The following is a 16,673-nucleotide window of genomic DNA, read 5'->3' on the forward strand; positions in this document are numbered from 1 at the left end:
TTCCCTCTTCTCATCTGTAAAATGGGAATAGTAGTAGTAACTCTCTCATTGGAATATTTAGGTCAGCACTTGATTATTCATGTATGCACTTGGACTGGCCCCTGGTCCCTATCATTATTATAAGCTAATGAATGAATGAATGAATGTGTACGCTTTGCCCACATGCCACCACTTGTTTAACACCAAGAACAACAGTAATCTTATCCTTTGTAGGGGGAAGGGGTAGAGGGACAGGCACACATTAAATCAGACAATGTACCATTTTATTCCTTATAAAATATATTTCATATTGTTGCTGTAAAAACATTACATTTCACATTTTTTTTAAAAAATTTTTAACAGTAAAAATAATACTTGGAAGACAGCTGGGGGAAAGGCGCCAATAAGACAAATTCACAGATGGGATTTACCTCCCTCTTCTCTCTCTCCTTTTTTCCTTTGTTTTTTTTTTTTCTTTCTTATTTTTTTTTTTTTTTTTCTTTTTGGCCCCTGGTAAAGTCAGAACCTGGGAGGTCCAGAAAGTAACAGGACAGATTTCTTCAAACAAATCAGAGTTTCCACAACCAAATTAATAATGTCCTCCAAGGAGTCAAGCTATAGGCTTAGAATCACAATGTGGCTATCACTCAAAACGCTCTCTGAAATTACAAACCTGCTTTCACAGCCAGCTTAAGAACCACATATATCCAAGCTATTTTCCTCACTGGTCCATCCATGAGCTTTGCGCCTGTGATCTCACTTGACCACAGACATCATTCACCAGACTCCGCACTGAATGAGCATAGGTACAGATTTAGTATCATTAAGGCTATTCCAAGCAGGCACCACAGACTCCAAAGGTAAATTCCAAGAAATACTTTGAATAGGGTTAACATCCCTGGAATACATGGGTTTCCCAACATCACTTCTTTCAAAAATCAGTCCTGTTAGTTTCAAATGCACTCCTGTGGCACCTGACCTATCAGATTCTGCTGCCCAGGTGGGCTGGGAAGCAGGGAGAGACACAAAGATGTAGAGAACAGGCAAAATTGCTGATCAGTTCACAAGCCACCCCCACCCTCCAAGAAGAACAAACGGGGCAACCCCAAGGACAGACCACATGTCAAGAACACAACAGCCACAAGATGGAGCGAGAGGGCAGAGGCTAGAGGAGGCCATCACCATGGAAAAGGAGAGAGGAGCAAATACAGATAGGGGAAAGCTGCACCAAAATAAAACATTTAAAAAAAAAAAAAAGCCACCTCAGTTTTTAAACTGTTTCATCCATTTCTTGTTTCTCCTCTTCCTTTTCTGCCCTGTGTACCAAGGACATGAGAAGCCTACCTCACTTAGAGGAAGTCTTGCTGTCCAGTTATATCGACAGGGTCCAAACTGAGGGGGAAAATGAAAACAGCTTTTCTGAAGACAAGACTCAACAAGAGCCTGATTAAGAGAGGGAAGGACGCTGCTGGGCAGAGTCCTCACGTCTCAGAAGCTCCCTCCCCTCATCAAGAAGATCTGAAGATGAACGAGGGAAGTGAGCAGTCAGGACCATCCACAACCTGCCATCAGCTTTTAATTCTCAGGGCGGCAGAAGGGACAGGAAGAAGGACACTGGGCCACCTCTTGCTGGCCTGGTTTCTAGCTTTAGGGACAGATTCCACATTTTTTTTTACTAAGTTATAAAAATATACCCCATTACCACCAAAGACACCTATGAATGAGTGTCTTTCTCTCCATCACCAAACCCGGGTCACTATCACCCTTCACAACACCATGCTTCTAAGGTTGGCGGGTTTTCTAATACTCTGTGTGTCACAGATTGACAAGCACCTGCACAAGTCCCACATGCAGTGGCCAAAGGATCCTCAGTAGGCCAGTATCTCCACCTGGGAGTAAGAGAGGATGGCCTGGTTACAGCCAGGGGACAGACGCTGCTGCCCAGCCCCAGGATAGGTGGTCTGGTGGGATTCTCGAGCCCCCGACCTCAGGGATATAAGTGCAGTACTGGGACCCCAGACAGCTGGGCACCGAGTGGCCATGCTCATGCCGGCCTGACGAACTCCCAAACAAGTCAGGCTTAAAAGAAAGGGGAGCCCCAAAACAAAACATGCCCTCCCTTGAGGTCTCAGCTTGTCTGGTCCTAGTTAAGCACTGATCGGCAGGGCCCCAAGCTCCCCATCCACATCTCCCTCATCAACAAGAATAGTTTTGCATATTTACTTCCCAAGCAATGCAATCCAGGCTGCTCTCAGTTCTTGAGGCCTCCAGAAACGAGGGCTAAAGCACTAGGAGCTGCTAACCCAACCCCTCCTCCAGAGAGTTCTTCAGAGTTAACTTTCCCCCTCCCACCTGCAGGCAAGAAATGGTGCTCAGCAGATACCTCTGAGAAGGTCACACCACATCAAACTGACCCTCCCATCTCAGGAACTGGACCAACACTGATAAAATTCCAGAGACCTCCTGCATTGATGGCAGAGTCCTGTCCTATCACATTCTCCCAGGCCCTGTGACCCAACCTAAAACTCGGGAACCTGCCAACTCGCGCTCCAACATGGGGGCAAGCTGCCACTTACCTTTCTCTCTCCTTTTTTTATTTTTCTCTCCATCCCCCACGCCAGCCCCAACTGCAGCCTTCAGAGGGAACGGGAAAATCCCAGGTAAAGCCAGAGACAAAGAGGAACCTGCACAGGGGTGGGGGTGGGGTCTCTCACCCAAATGAAAGGGAACTTGAATCAGATAAAAGGCTTCTGAATACACTGGGAAAAGAAAACAAAGTGTTTTTAAGGTGTCACCTCCATAACTGGAGGGAGGAACATCAAGAGGGAGTTTATTCACTCAGGTAACAGCAGAGGGCTTTCACGAACACTAAAACCCTCCAATGTTTCCTCAAGGAACAGAGGAAAGAATGATCAAGGTAGTGTTTAACTGCCACATTTCAAAAAGTAAATTCGTATAGCCTTTTGGCTCAGCTATTTGGGGACAGTCTTTAAAAACCTATTAGTCTGGGCTTTAAGAAGAAGCCATACAATACTTGTTGGGATGCAACCCAACTTCAGAGAGAACCCAGATTCAAACAGTTGTCATCAAGAAAGGGTTTTCCTTTTACTTCCATAGAAGCTGCTCGGTGAGGACAGGCTCTCCCTTCTCCTGGATTCGGGTGGAGAAGAGGGGCTGGCTGCACCTTAAAAAGTGCACAGATACCCCCACTATCCCCCCACCAACCACAGCAGGTCCTGCTCTCGGAGTCATCAGCCAGAAACTTTTTTTTCTTTTTTTTTTTTTTTTTTTTTAAGAAAAGTAAATTCATCTTGCTCACAGTCCCTTCTGGAAGAGTTGAGAAAGCAAAGAATTCACCAACTCAGCAGGAAAACAGAATGAGCTGTTCCTTCTTTTGATACATGCAAACTAATCCCCTAGACAGAGACGTGGGAAAGAGAGGGTAATTAATTCTTTGGTCTCTGGTTCACTGCAGAATACCCTTGGTCAGTTTCGGCTCTCTCCTATTTTAGGGGTGCGGGGGGAGTATTTTCCTTTCTTCTTTTAAAAACTCAAATGTTCCCAAAAGGGAGGGGGGAAATGTTTTACATATTAAACCTTAGCCAATAGAACACAAACTCCCAATGTCCACTCTTTATCGTTTAGGTTTCTGCAGAGGGCGTGGGACGCGTCTGTCTTTCGCGGTCTGGCTGCCGGTGGGGGCAGGGAGCAGGGAGGATGAGCCGGTGGCAGGGCGGGTTCAGTCCAGGAAGCGCTGGCAGGCCTTCTTCCAGCGGCAGGCCGTGCACCACTGGTCCCGGTGCTCGATGCCATACACTTTGCGGCACTTCTTAGCCTCCCCACGGGCTTTCCTGGCAAAAAAGAGTAAGGAGGATACAGACACGCAGTGGTGGCTGCAGACCTGGACAGTGGCCAGGCGAGAGGCTGAGCAAACCAGCAGAGGCTGGAAGGGCAAGAGCCAAGGGGCCAGAGGAACAAAGGCCTCCGCCCCTGCATCTACCCTCCCCTGCATCCACCCCCACCCCCTCACCCCCAGCCACCCTGGGGGAACTAACCCAGGAGACTAGGGTTGGTGGACTCAGAACCCACACTTATAGTGGGGACAGTGAGGACAGAAGCCAGAAGGGAGGCCACGGAGCAAACTGTCTCACCTGGCGCTGCTCTGGGCCCGGGGTGGAGAAGTAACAATCAGGTGGGATTTCATTGCAGGTGGAGGCTGCTGGGGCTCGCTGAAGCTTAGTGACCTGCTCCGGACCTGGCCATGGGGAGAGAGAGAGGCCGTAAGCACAGGCCAAGGGCATGAGGGCAGAAGCAAAAGGAGAGACAACCATCCCACCGGAAAGTCAGCCACACCCACCAAGCCCCTCTTTGTGGCAGGAGGGCAGGAGGCCTTCCCTGGTAATATTCCAGGCACAGGTGAGCAGGGGCCAGGTAGGGAGGAAAGGCTGCAGAGTGAGGGACAGGCCTTTAAACCACATTTTGGAAAGAGTGAGTGCCCTGAACAGGGGAGGCTCTTGACCTGGCCTCCTGGTGGGCTGCTCCCTGCAGGTTTAGATGGAGTTACCACATGTGGGACGAGGGAGGGACTGTGCTGCCTGAAAGCCACCTTCAGGCACCCAGGTTTGACAATGCGTGATGCCTTCCTGTAGGCGATATTCAAGACCACGACCACTATGGGTGGTTCAAAAGGACATCTGATTTATTTTAGCTCAGAGGCAAGCCACCTAAGGCCACGGTCCTCCCAGTGCCCCCACTAGCACCCATCTTCTTTCATGCTCCTCCCCTCATCCTCCCCACCTCCTCCATATTCTCTGCCCTCCTCTCTCTCCACACTGAAACGTTAACGAGCACCCACCCACACTCAGAGCTCAATAGCGCACTGACTGCAGACCCGCCTGGTGACTTCCTAGGCAGTAAACTTGCTTTATCTGGCTTCTCCTCTGCAGACACACTCCTTGCACCTCCTAGGAGGGCTGTGACCCACTAGGGAGGGCAAGCAAGGGGGAGAGTGTATGGGGGCCTTCAGGAAGTTTGGGCACTGGAGGCAAGTGCAGGGAGATGGCATCCAGCACTGGTAACATGCGGACGCTTACCCCCAGGGGGGCCCACGGGCTTAGAGATAGGCACACTCACCGGAGAGAGGGAGGAGGCCGTGGAGGGGGCAGCAGCCCAGCTAATACTGGTGTAGATGTGTGGCGACACAGGAATCTGGAAAGATGGCAGAGCCTGCCAGAGACGAGAGCAGGTCAGCCTGGAGCCCAGTCAGGCAGCTAGCAAGTCCGCCCATGTTCCCTGCGACTTCACGGTCCGCCACAGAGCATGGGCCTCCAAGAGGAAGAGACGGGGGTGCACGCGAATACTCTGCTCCTGGCAGAGCGAGCCCAACTCTGATACCCTCCTTAGTCCCTGGTTCCAGTTGTTTGCTGGATCCCTTCTCTGAGAGCTGGTCTTCAGGCCAGCCCCATGACTGAATCATCACAGTGGATTAGCTTCTCAGCTGGCTCACCTACCAAGAACATGCTACAGGCAGTTCCCCGAAGCAGTCCAAAACCCTTCTGAGCACAGGTGGTGTTGCTGCACCAAGTATATGATGTCCCCAGGCAACCACTGGGAAGCAGCAACACTCTCCTGGAAGCCCGGATGCAGCCGCCCTCTATAGGTCCCAACTTGCAGGGTCAGCCAGCTGCCCGAAGGGCCTCCTGAAGTTGGCCAAACATAAACTAACCAGGCAGCCACTCATTCTAATGAGAAGGAGAGCTGGCTCATTTTGTGAAGGCTGTCTGACTGAGAGCACTGCTTTTTAATTACTAGCGTGTAAATCACCCTAGAGTCTGATAAAACCAAGCTGAAGGCATAAAAGGATTTTAAGAAAAAAAATGCCAGAAAGCAAACTGTGTGTTCAGAGTACCTACGTGGACCATCCTACATGTAACCCCCTCCATGACAACTTTCCCAGCTACGTGGGCATAACAGCGTGATTCTTCCTGTGCCCACAGCAATTTCTCATGCCTCTCGTAAGGTACTTTGACCACTCATTATACTCAATCAAACTTACATATTTATTTCTCTCTCCAGCTAAACCATGCATTTCACAAGGTTGGTTGGGGACTAGGTCTTATTCTATTTAAAAAGTTTAGCCCAATATTTGACACACGGTAGGTAGTCAAAACAAAGGGTGCTGGATTGTTTGTTAATGTAACACAATTTTAGAGAAGTTACAGATTTACTCTGGGCAACCCAACTGCACTATTCCATCCACTTTTAAATTTTTTTTTTTCAACGTTTATTTATTTTTGGGACAGAGAGAGACAGAGCATGAACGGGGGAGGGGCAGAGAGAGAGGGAGACACAGAATCGGAAACAGGCTCCAGGCTCCGAGCCATCAGCCCAGAGCCCGACGCGGGGCTCGAACTCACGGACCGCGAGATCGTGACCTGGCTGAAGTCGGACGCTTAACCGACTGCGCCACCCAGGCGCCCCTCCATCCACTTTTATAACCAGTCCAAATCCATCCACCTGGTTACTCAGGGATTCAGCCAGATTCTAGTGACTACTCATGACAGCCACTGATGCAGAACTCTGGAATTCCCACATTTGTTGAGTGTGAAGTCATTTTTCCTTCCCTCTTTATAGAAGCTAGAGATCAGCAATTTAGCCAAAGGGCTCAGCCTTCGGTCAGGGTGGTCAGTGGCCTGTGATCAGGCTGGCCAGTGACATGTCAGACACCAAACATCCTTTACGGCCACACGGCTGAGCTCCCAATGTGCCCCAGCCTCATACCTGGTATGCATGGTCGGCCTGAATGTGCCAGAAGGAGCCAGGAGCTGACTTGCTGAGAGCACCAGAGGGCAGATAAGACTCCAGGCCAGGGTGTTCTGGGCCTGAGGACTGGGTTTTGGGAGGAGGTGGTGGGAGGAGAGCAAGGGGCGGGCTGGTCATGCTGGGGGTTGGGGCTGGGTCAGCTGTGGGGGCACCAGCGGCAGCTTCCTCCTTCATCTGCACCTCTGTGTAGTAGAAATCCTCCTCCCGCTTGAACTGGTCAGAGTCCACAGTGTCTCTGTGAGGGAAGGAGATGCAGTGAGGGTCAGGAACAAGTTGCCTCGGGAAACGCATGGCAGAAGAGGGAAGAGCACTTGCCCAGGCCCACCCAATAAGTCAGGGAAGGAGCCCGCGAGAACATCCAGAAGGCCCTGTCCTGGGACACCAGAAGGCGTCATAGAGGATTACATGCTTGAACACAGGTTTTTCCTGGCACCTCAGGCTCCTCCTCTCACAGAACGTGTCTCTCTTCCTGCAACAGTCATCTGGCTCTGCCCCGGGTCCCCTCCGGTCCCCACCTACCTGTGGTCATGCTCTCTCCACAAGGGAGAGGGCTGGGGGGTCATCTTCCACCTCCCTGAGCAGCTCTGGCTCCGGGGAGCCAGAGCTAATGGAGCCCAGCTCCCTGAGGGGAAGCAGGTGCAGAACCCGCAATGAGGTGTCGTCAAAGTGCCCAATTTCTACCCAGAATTCAAACATCTTGCCCCCTACAGTGAGGCAGGAAGACACGTCCACAGGATGGGCGGCGCTCCTTCCCCATGAATGGTGTCATCATTCACCATGAGAAGAGGGTCTTCCCTTCCAAGCACAGATCTCTTTCCAACAGGCTATTTTGCCAGGCACAGGGGTCGGGAATAGGCACCAGGTGGTATTCTCAGCAAATCGTTTTCTCAGAACCATTCTTGGCTGTGGGTGGCAGGCTGGAGGAACACCTGAGTGGGTCTCTAGGCAAAGATGCCCCGGGCTTGATACCTACCCCAGGTGGAGGGCTTTGACGTGTCGTTTGATGCCCACAATTGAGCGCAGAACTTTGCCACAGTTTGGCCACAGGCACTTGTACATCACCTTCACAGAGTTCTAGGAGAAAGGAAGATGGGAGCACCGGGATGTGCCCCTCCCCTCCCCGCTCCTCACCCTCGTCCAGTGGAGACTTGAGCTGCCTTCAAACACAAGCCAACAAAAGGCTCTAGGGAAGGGATTCCCTGGGACCAGAGAAACTGACAGGCAGGGGCAGAGAGCCTGGTCCCAGGATTCGGTGCCACTGCCAACACCAGTGCTTCGTGCTGTGGGTAAGACCCTGCCAGAGGCCCTTACACACAAGCCCTATGTGAGAGCAGTGATGAGGGCAGGGATCAGGGCAGAGGTGAAAAGGAACAAGCCTAAAAGAGGAGGAGTGGGCTCCTGGGGATATCACGACGGAACAGAGGAACAAAGGAAAACTGAAATGGGATGGAGCCTGAGAACACCCAGGACCTGGGGGGCCCCCCATACCCTCCAAAGCCAGCCCCAAGCTGACGTCAGCCCCACACCACATCGCATACCTTTCTTTTGCGTGGAGCTGGTTCATCCAACAGGAAAGCGTCCGGATCGGTCTCAAATCCGTTATCAGTTTGGGGAGAACCAAAGGCATCCCCCAAATACTTGGGGCTGGCCTGGGGGTGGGGAGGTGAGGGCGTAGAAATGCCACTGCTCGCACTCCAGTGCCCACTGGTGGTGCTGCTGCCACTGTCCGACACATCACCGCTTTCCTTCCAAGGATCACAGGCCGCGCGGGAAACTGACCAGAGAGAAGACAGAGGGCGCTCACAAACTATCCCCAGGCAGGGGACACCTCTGGCACACCTCTGTCTACACCAGATCCAGACCAACAGCCCCAGTCAGAGACCATGAAATTCTAGTTTGCAGTCTGGGTTCCTGAATCCAATTCCTGGCTCTGGCTCTGACTGGCTTTGCCGCTCCATGGGCGGCGGGGGGGGACCCGAAAACCTTTCATTTCTAAGCTCCAGTAAAGGATCCCTGCTCTGCACTACTGGCCATTTCCTACCACAGCCACGTGGGTAATCATTAACCGCCATACGCACACTGTAACTTCGTTTTATGTGTTGTTAATAGAAAGATAACCTAATTAAAATGTATTTCTCACTTTATATGTTAAAAAGAAAAGCAGGGAGGAGAGTGGGGTGTGGGGAGGGAGAGCCCCTCCTCCTGCATCTAGGCCTGAAAGGGTTGATGAGAACTTGCACCACAAGCCTGCTGGATCTCATGTGGGATCCTTCCTCCAGCAGCAGAGTCAGATGGCAAGGCCAACTTAAGGGCTTCTGGGCCAGGCTTTCTTGAAAAATGCCTTTCAAGAATTTAAACACAGGAAGGCCCTCAAAACCTGCACGTGAAAAAACAGTTGCACCAGCTCTTATGGCTACAAGAGGTGTGACATTTACTAGACTAGCTACAGCCTGGGTGACTCCTGCTTTTATCCACAAGCAACACATCTGGAGAAGGAAAGACGAACTTCTGAGAGTTCGTTATCTTTCTATTAAAAATACATAAAACAAAGTTGCAGTGTGTGTCTGTCGGTTAATGATTACCCACGTGGCTGTGGTAAGAAATGGCCAGTAGTGCAGAGCAGGGATCCTTTTACCAGAGCTCAGAAATGAGAGGTTTTAGGGTTCCCCCTGCCCCACCATGGAGTGGCAAAGCCAGTTCAAACTAATCACGAGTTGACGGGGAGGCCCTTCCATCCAACACAGCCCCGAACCCACTGCCCTGCTCCCAGTGGTGCGTCTAGACAGGAAGAAGACCACAGGGAGACAGGTGCAATTTTCAGTTTATAAACTGCCTGTCTTGGGCGCCTGAGTGGTTCAGTTGGTTAAGCACAAGACTTCGGCTCAGGTCATGATCTCATGAGTTCAAGCCCTACATGGGGGTCGCTGCTGTCAGAGCAGAGCCCACTTGGGATCCTCTGTCCCCCTCTCTCTCTGCCCCAAAAATAAATAAACATTTAAAACAAACAAACAAACAACTGCCTGTTGCTGCTTTAGATCCAACCTAGACTCTCCATGACTAGGCCATAAATCCAGATTAATTTATAGTACAAGAGAATGTGAAATTTTGAGACACAGAAATAGCAAGAGAAGGGGGTAGCGGGGAACTGTGACATGTGTCATATGATGGCCATGTCCCCTAAAGCCCCACCTGCTGGCATGGGTAGCCATTCCAAGCAGCTGCCCTACCCTGGACTCTAAAGTCAACTACTACATCCCTTATGGTCAGGATAAAAACCCTAATGCTTTTCTCTCATCTTGCTCGATTCCCAAGCTCGATTAGCCTGCTTCTAGGCTAATCTAGACATTTGAAATTCCCAGCATTCCGTGTTTCCAAGGCAGGCTCTCCTCCAAATGAAGAGAATGGGATGGAGGAACTCTTCCCTCCCTAAGTATCACTGTCAAGTCTCAAAGCTATGACTTCTTGAAAACCCAGTTTGAAGCGACCCATGTCTTGAAAACATGCACATGTAGGGCTTAAAACAGGATAACCCTTCAGGGAAGAACTCAGAAGCCACCAATGGGCCAACAGGTCCAAGGCCCACACATGTATATCAGGGAGAGACAGGCCAGGGAATAGAATGCTGCATCTAGTGTGACCAGGCCTCTGGAGAAAAAGGGCAGGTCAAATGGCAGGTTCACCCTATAGTACAGCAGGCTTCCACACAGGAACTGCCCAAATGGCTCAAACACTGGAACTGGCAAATTGACATACAATGGGAGAAAAACAAAAAACAAAAGAAAAATGTAGTATCATACATTAATCTCTATGTTAGAAGATAAACATAAATGACTCTACCTTAGATCATAAGATCTTCTAGGGCAAGGGTAACAGATTTTCTATACCATGAAAACAAAGCGCTCCTCTGCAAATGCACAGCTATGAGAGTTTACAGTGAATTTCTCAGAAATGTGTAGAATTCCCTCTGTTCCACACACATACACACACACACACACACACACACACACACACACACAGCCATCCCAACAGTACAGAGAACAAAGAGAATACGTGGTTTCTGTGCAAATAGTACCCATGATTATTACAGCAAGGCATAGACCTCACCTGGCAAAATACTTCAATATAATTAGCTGCCAAGGAACCTTATTTTTCCACTGACTTCAACCATAAGATCAGAAATATACTGTAATGGAAAAAAAATCTTTAATAGACCATTAAAAATGTCTGTCAAACTGGGACTTAGGATATCAGGATCACGGCATATTATCAGTTAGATGTGTCTAATGTTGGTGCTGGGGTGTGTGTGTGAACGTGTACTTATGTATGATACACACACAAGACGCACACGACCTGATGGGAATTGGAGTCAATGATTTTCTTTGCCTTTATGACACTTTCCTGATCTTCCTCCTGGATCTCCGAAACTTGTGGAATTTCCTAAAAAACGTAAAGTTGGCTCCTTTCCTCCCCATTTTGCCTGTGCAGCTCCCAGGCACTAACAGAGCAGGTGTGCAATGCTCAGCTTCACACATAGGTGCCGTCTGGCAGGCTCTGGATGAAGGAAGTGAGCCTGCTTTACCACACCTTTCAATTTACCTTCTATCTAGGGAAATTCCTTATGAGGGATACTTGCAAAGGCCACTTTCCTCCTGACAAGTGTTCACAGCTAACTCATATTTTCCTGTAAGCTTTTAAGTAGCCTACAATTCAGTTAGATGTCACCAATGAAGAAAAGTTATTCCCTGGGAGTAAGTTAGGCCAGCCCTATAATGAAGTTCAAAAACAACTTCAGGTTCACTATCAGTCTGGTCAAACTACTAACATAAGGCAACCCTTCTTCCTCCCATATTACTGATCATATATATTTTAGGGGTCGCACCAGAAGGATTTTCTTTTAATTCAGGAATTTGCTGTGAAGTCATACTATTCCTCTGTGTTAAGCAATTGGATTTGTTAGACTTCAGCTCATTTATTCCAGGTCCTTGGCCTGTAGGCCCGCACTAATTTACAAGGCTGAATTAGGCACTTGGAATGGGGGCATGAATCTTCTGAGGCCACTAGGGGACCATTTAGTAAGTTTCTCTGTGAACTAAATATTCCTCTACTGGCCTTGTTCAGGCCCCCACCAAAGTGCCTCACTCACTTACTCCCATAGAAGAACTTACTCGAGTGGCCAGTGTGGCTCAGCCTCATGCTCAATCATCTTCACAATGCACCAGGAAACTCCTCCCCAGCTGAGGAAACTGAAGAAAAAGAATGGAAGCATCTAACTCAATGCCACTCAGCCAGTCTGAGATGCCAAGTGAGAAGAGACTCCGGAAATCCTACTGCCAGGCAATTGGCTGGTCTAAGCAGAGGCAGTTAGTGGCGGGCCTGTGCCACACCCAGTACCCACCAGGGACCCCTTCCTCACCAGAGAAGTTGGCCTCAGCCCCAGGAGGGCTCTGCACGACTGGACTGCAGGACAGGGACGTCAGCACCATGGCCGCCATCATCTCATCCATTTCCACTGCATCCGACTTCCTGGATTGAAGTGGGTAGATGCCAAAGGTTACTTCCTGACACAGCGGGTAGCATGATCGGCTTGCACTTCTGGACTGTCCCTTCTATACCCCCACTCCACTCAGCCAGTGTGTGTGCTAACTAAAGCATGAAGGTCTCTCTCCTCATTCTTCATGAAAAATACCCATTCTGAATTGCATTTCTAGTATCAGTCAACTCCAATGCAAGCAGGTCGGTCCCCATGCCATTGCTGACACCTGGAGGCAGCGCCACTGTCCCCGAAATTTACTTTGTAACTCTAACTGTGGCTTAAAATTGAGAATTTTACTTGGGGGAAAGGAAGAAGAGCAAAAGCAATAAAATCAACCACAGGGATAAAAGACGCCTGCTGGAATCTGAAGGCACTAAAATTACCCTCCTTTCCTCATCTTCTATTGAAATTTAAGAAAGGTGCAATTACACTAACCAGTTCTTTTTCCTTCCCCTTAAGAAAAATGATGAGGTGTTCTGATAGCTCCTGAACGTAGTACACAAGCCAATGAGCAAGTAAACGAGAAACACTAAATCTCCTGGTGTAAATCTCAATGCTTAGAAACCAGAGGTCTATAAAATTTTACATGTAATTTTTTTAAATCCATATGTTAAAAAATCCATATGGACTTTTAAAAATCCATACAAACATTATGTGGAAGTAAACGTAGAGCTGTCTATAAGTTACGGCCAATGTATGAAAAGTTATTCTGAAGTAAATTTCTAGGTGGCTCATCTATTTCAAAGGACTATATTAATTCTTTCTTTACAGTTCAGATCCACTGAAATCTGGGACCATGTTTGAGGCAGCTAAACCAAGACTAGTAATATAGTAAACATATTAGCATCCCCTTTTTGTGTGTGATCTTTGAATTTTTATTTCCATAGAATAACAAAACAATTTCTTTGCCAGCGTTCTACTGAATTCACAAGCAAATACTATTGCTCTGGTCTGGTCTGAAGACACTGGATATGCTGTCAACAAGGGTACTACCCACAGACAGACACAGAAATAATGGAATGGGGCTTGACTACTTGTACACCCTGAACATACGGCAATCTCCACTGGCCAATTTTCCTTCTTAGTCTTACAAGACCAATGGAATATATAATATAGAAATTAGGAGATGAGAATATATATATATATATATATATGTGTATATATATATATATATATATTCATTCATTCATTCATTCTTGGGGGAAAATTGTATCATAAAATTCTAAAGCAAAATAGGCATTCTTCACTCATCAGCAGTTTTGAAGATCTAAGCCAGGGGTCAGCAATCTATGGGCTGTGGGACAAACGTGCTCTGCTGCTTATTTTTATACAGCTCATAAGCTAAGAGTGGCACAATTGTTATATGGTCCTAAAAATAAAAGAATTCTCTCTTGATATGTGACACAAGAAAATTAGATAAAATTATAATCTGAGTGTCCATAGGTAACATTTTATTGGAGCACGGCCATGCCCTTTGTGTACTGTCTGTGGCTGTTTTCACACTGCCACAGCAGAGCTAAGTAGTTGGGACAAAGACTGGTTGGGCCACACACTACATGATTCACTATCTGGCCCACTCAGAACAAGTTGGCTGACTCCTGATCTAAGCCATTTTTCCCGTCTTTCATCATGAAAAACTACTAATTTTAATTTAAGAATGAAGGGGCAAAAACAGCCCTTAGCCATGCCAAAGATATACCACTCATAATAGAGTTACAGGGAAGAAAAGACGCCATTCTGGGTTTGTTTGTTTGTTTGTTTGTTTGTTTGTTTGTTTGTTTGAAAGGATGCCCCCTCTCTGTATCCCATTTGTCCAGTATCTTGACAACTAGACAGCTAGGACTTTCACATTCCTTTCCCATCACAAGACGTCCCACAACCCCGTACCTCACCACCCACATGACTTCCAGAGCCCAGAGCCCAAGCGCTCCCACACAAACCTCTTTGGGACATCAATGTTCCTGGAGACAGGCCTATAGGCTGGCGCCTGGGGAATGGGGCCCTGCAGCTCAGCCAGCCACACCTCCTCCGCTTTACAGCAGATTTGTAACTTCTGATCCAAAAGCCAGACAGTCACCTTGTCCTCTGCCCAACTATGTTGCTCCACTAGTCCTGTGCACTCTTGACCCCCGTACCACACATAAACCTGAGGGGGGAAAAAAAGAGCAACAGTGGTCAGTACTTGATAGTTCTTATGCCATATGCCCTCAGTTGTGAGAGCCAGGATCCACCTGCCACAAACTAGTTCCATGACTCATTTTTTTAATTTTTTTAACTTTTTAAATTCATTTTTGAGACAGAGAGAGAGCACAAGTAGTGGAGGGGCAGAAAGAGAGGGAGATACAGAATCTGAAGCAGGTTCTAGACTCTGAGCTGTCAGCACAGAGACGGACATGGGACTCAAACCCATGAACCATGATATCATGACCTGAGCTGAAGTTGGATGCTTAACCAACTGAGCCACCCAAGTGCCCCTATCTCTGACTCATTTTTAATTCAAGTACATGTTCCCAGCTCAAGTACCTGCTCCCACCTGGGCACCCAAATTAGCCACAGTGGATCAGTTCTTCCCAAAACAGATCCGTATAAACTCTCTAGATGGAGAGAGCAAACATGGATTTTCTGGAATTATTTTCTGATCATGGAATCCATGTACAATTACAGTTAGCTTGTTATCATCTTGAAATAGACTGTGATAACCATGTTTTCTGTTAGCTTCATGGTAACCAGAAAGAAAAAAACCTCTAGTAGATACGCAAAAGATAAAAGAGAAGGGAATCTAACTATATGACTACAAAAAAAATCAACAATTCATAAAAAAAAGACAGCAAGAGGAAGAAAGGAACTACAAAACAGTCAGAAAACAATTAACAAAATAGAAGTCCTTACCTATCAGTAATTACTTTAAATGTAAATGGATTAAATTCTCTAACCAAATGAATTTGGAATCTGTATCCAACCTCCTGATGTCTTACTCAGTCTTGCCTTTGAAGTCCTTTATATCTGCTGCCTATATATATTTCCAACTATTACCTTGAATTGATCACACTCTGAATTTTTCCCTTCAGAGAATTCTAAGTCTACCTGAGGACTAGATAGTAGGGGTGGAGAGGTAGGCTGATTTCTCTCAAGGGGTGCCTAGCAGTTGGCAAGTCAACTTATATCATGGGAAGAGAGGCCTGGACAACAGAAGCCTCAGCAAGGAGGTAGAAAGTAGAGTCTCTATTTATGGGCCTTTGAGAAGGCAATGCATTTGGACCTGGTGATAATATCAGGTACAGGTGATGACTGAGCCCTGCCACAAGGGGAGGGAACACTAGAAAAGGAAATCCAAATGTCATCCTGACTTAACAAACACCTTTGCCTCTTGAAAATGTCTAAAGGTGATTCAAAGATGAAATATTATCTGTCTCTCATGAGCCTGAGATTCTTGTTTTATCAAGCTGGAAACTGAGGCAGAGGCAGACGAGAAACTGAGCTCTTACCATGCTTTGAGCTGAGGTTTTGAGTAGGCCTAAGTCCAGAATAACAGACACCAGACAGCACTGTCATGGAGGAGCCCTGGGTCTGCTAACGATGGCTCGTTCTCTAGAGAAGCCTGCTGCCCAAGGGCTCACAGGGATACAAGTAAAAGGTCTGTGTACAAACTGGTGCCCAGAGAGTTTGTGGCCTGTCGCTCAGGGCACTGCTGGCCTGCCAGCCCCAAGCCTGGGGAGATCAGACACCTGGCCACACGAGAATCAACCTACCTTCTGCCCAGGTTGAAAGGCCACCTGCTGGAGGCCCGAGGGGCCAGGAGCCTTGAGGATCTCCTTGGGCTGTTCCCGGCAGGAAGTGTCCTTAGAGGCGAGGAAGGGCTGGGTAGCCGCCCCTTCCAGCAGCTCAGTCTGAGGCTCCGAGGATGGGGCTGCCCCAGGGGGCCCCAACACCCGGGCTCCCAGGAGGGACCGCTTACCAAGGCGCCGGGACAGCACGCTGGCCATGCTGCTGCCTTTCCTGGGGAGGCAAAGGGGACAGGGAGTCCTTTATCCACTATCTGGAGTAATCAGGAAGCTTTTTAGTACAACGCCCTACATGCAGCAGGAGTCCAGAAGTATCCATTAAAGTGGATGAAACATTTTAAAGTAACTTCTACAATTTTTCTTTTTACAAAAGTAATAGCCAGTCTAGTAGGACATTTAGAAAATATTGATAAGCACAAAGAAAAACAAACCACGCAAAACGCTGCCTCCCAGAGATGATACCCAATTTTCCTATGTAACATTCCATTCTTTCTTCTACATACATATTTACATACTTCTGTTTCTACAAATATGGGATCATGAATTCTCACTTAATA

The 16,673-nt window shown here is 48.0% G+C and overlaps 1 protein-coding gene across 1 annotated transcript; it reads right to left on the reverse strand.

The window, feature by feature from the left end:
- Window positions 1–246: 246 nt before the first annotated feature.
- On the reverse strand, window positions 247–16,317 carry ZNF395 (zinc finger protein 395). Its single transcript, XM_040466421.1, has 9 exons — window positions 16,084–16,317; window positions 14,275–14,480; window positions 12,215–12,324; window positions 8,340–8,575; window positions 7,775–7,875; window positions 6,760–7,036; window positions 5,113–5,205; window positions 4,131–4,234; window positions 247–3,830 (listed from the first exon to the last, which is right to left on the reverse strand). Exons 1-9 carry the CDS (start codon window positions 16,315–16,317, stop codon window positions 3,719–3,721), a joined length of 1,473 nt encoding a protein of 490 aa, XP_040322355.1. The 3' UTR covers window positions 247–3,718.
- Between the last annotated feature and the right edge of the window lie 356 nt (window positions 16,318–16,673).

This window comes from Herpailurus yagouaroundi, unplaced genomic scaffold (assembly GCF_014898765.1).
Source record: "Herpailurus yagouaroundi ecotype Mexico unplaced genomic scaffold, PumYag 28, whole genome shotgun sequence".
In the NCBI taxonomy this organism is placed as follows: Eukaryota; Metazoa; Chordata; class Mammalia; order Carnivora; family Felidae; genus Herpailurus; species Herpailurus yagouaroundi.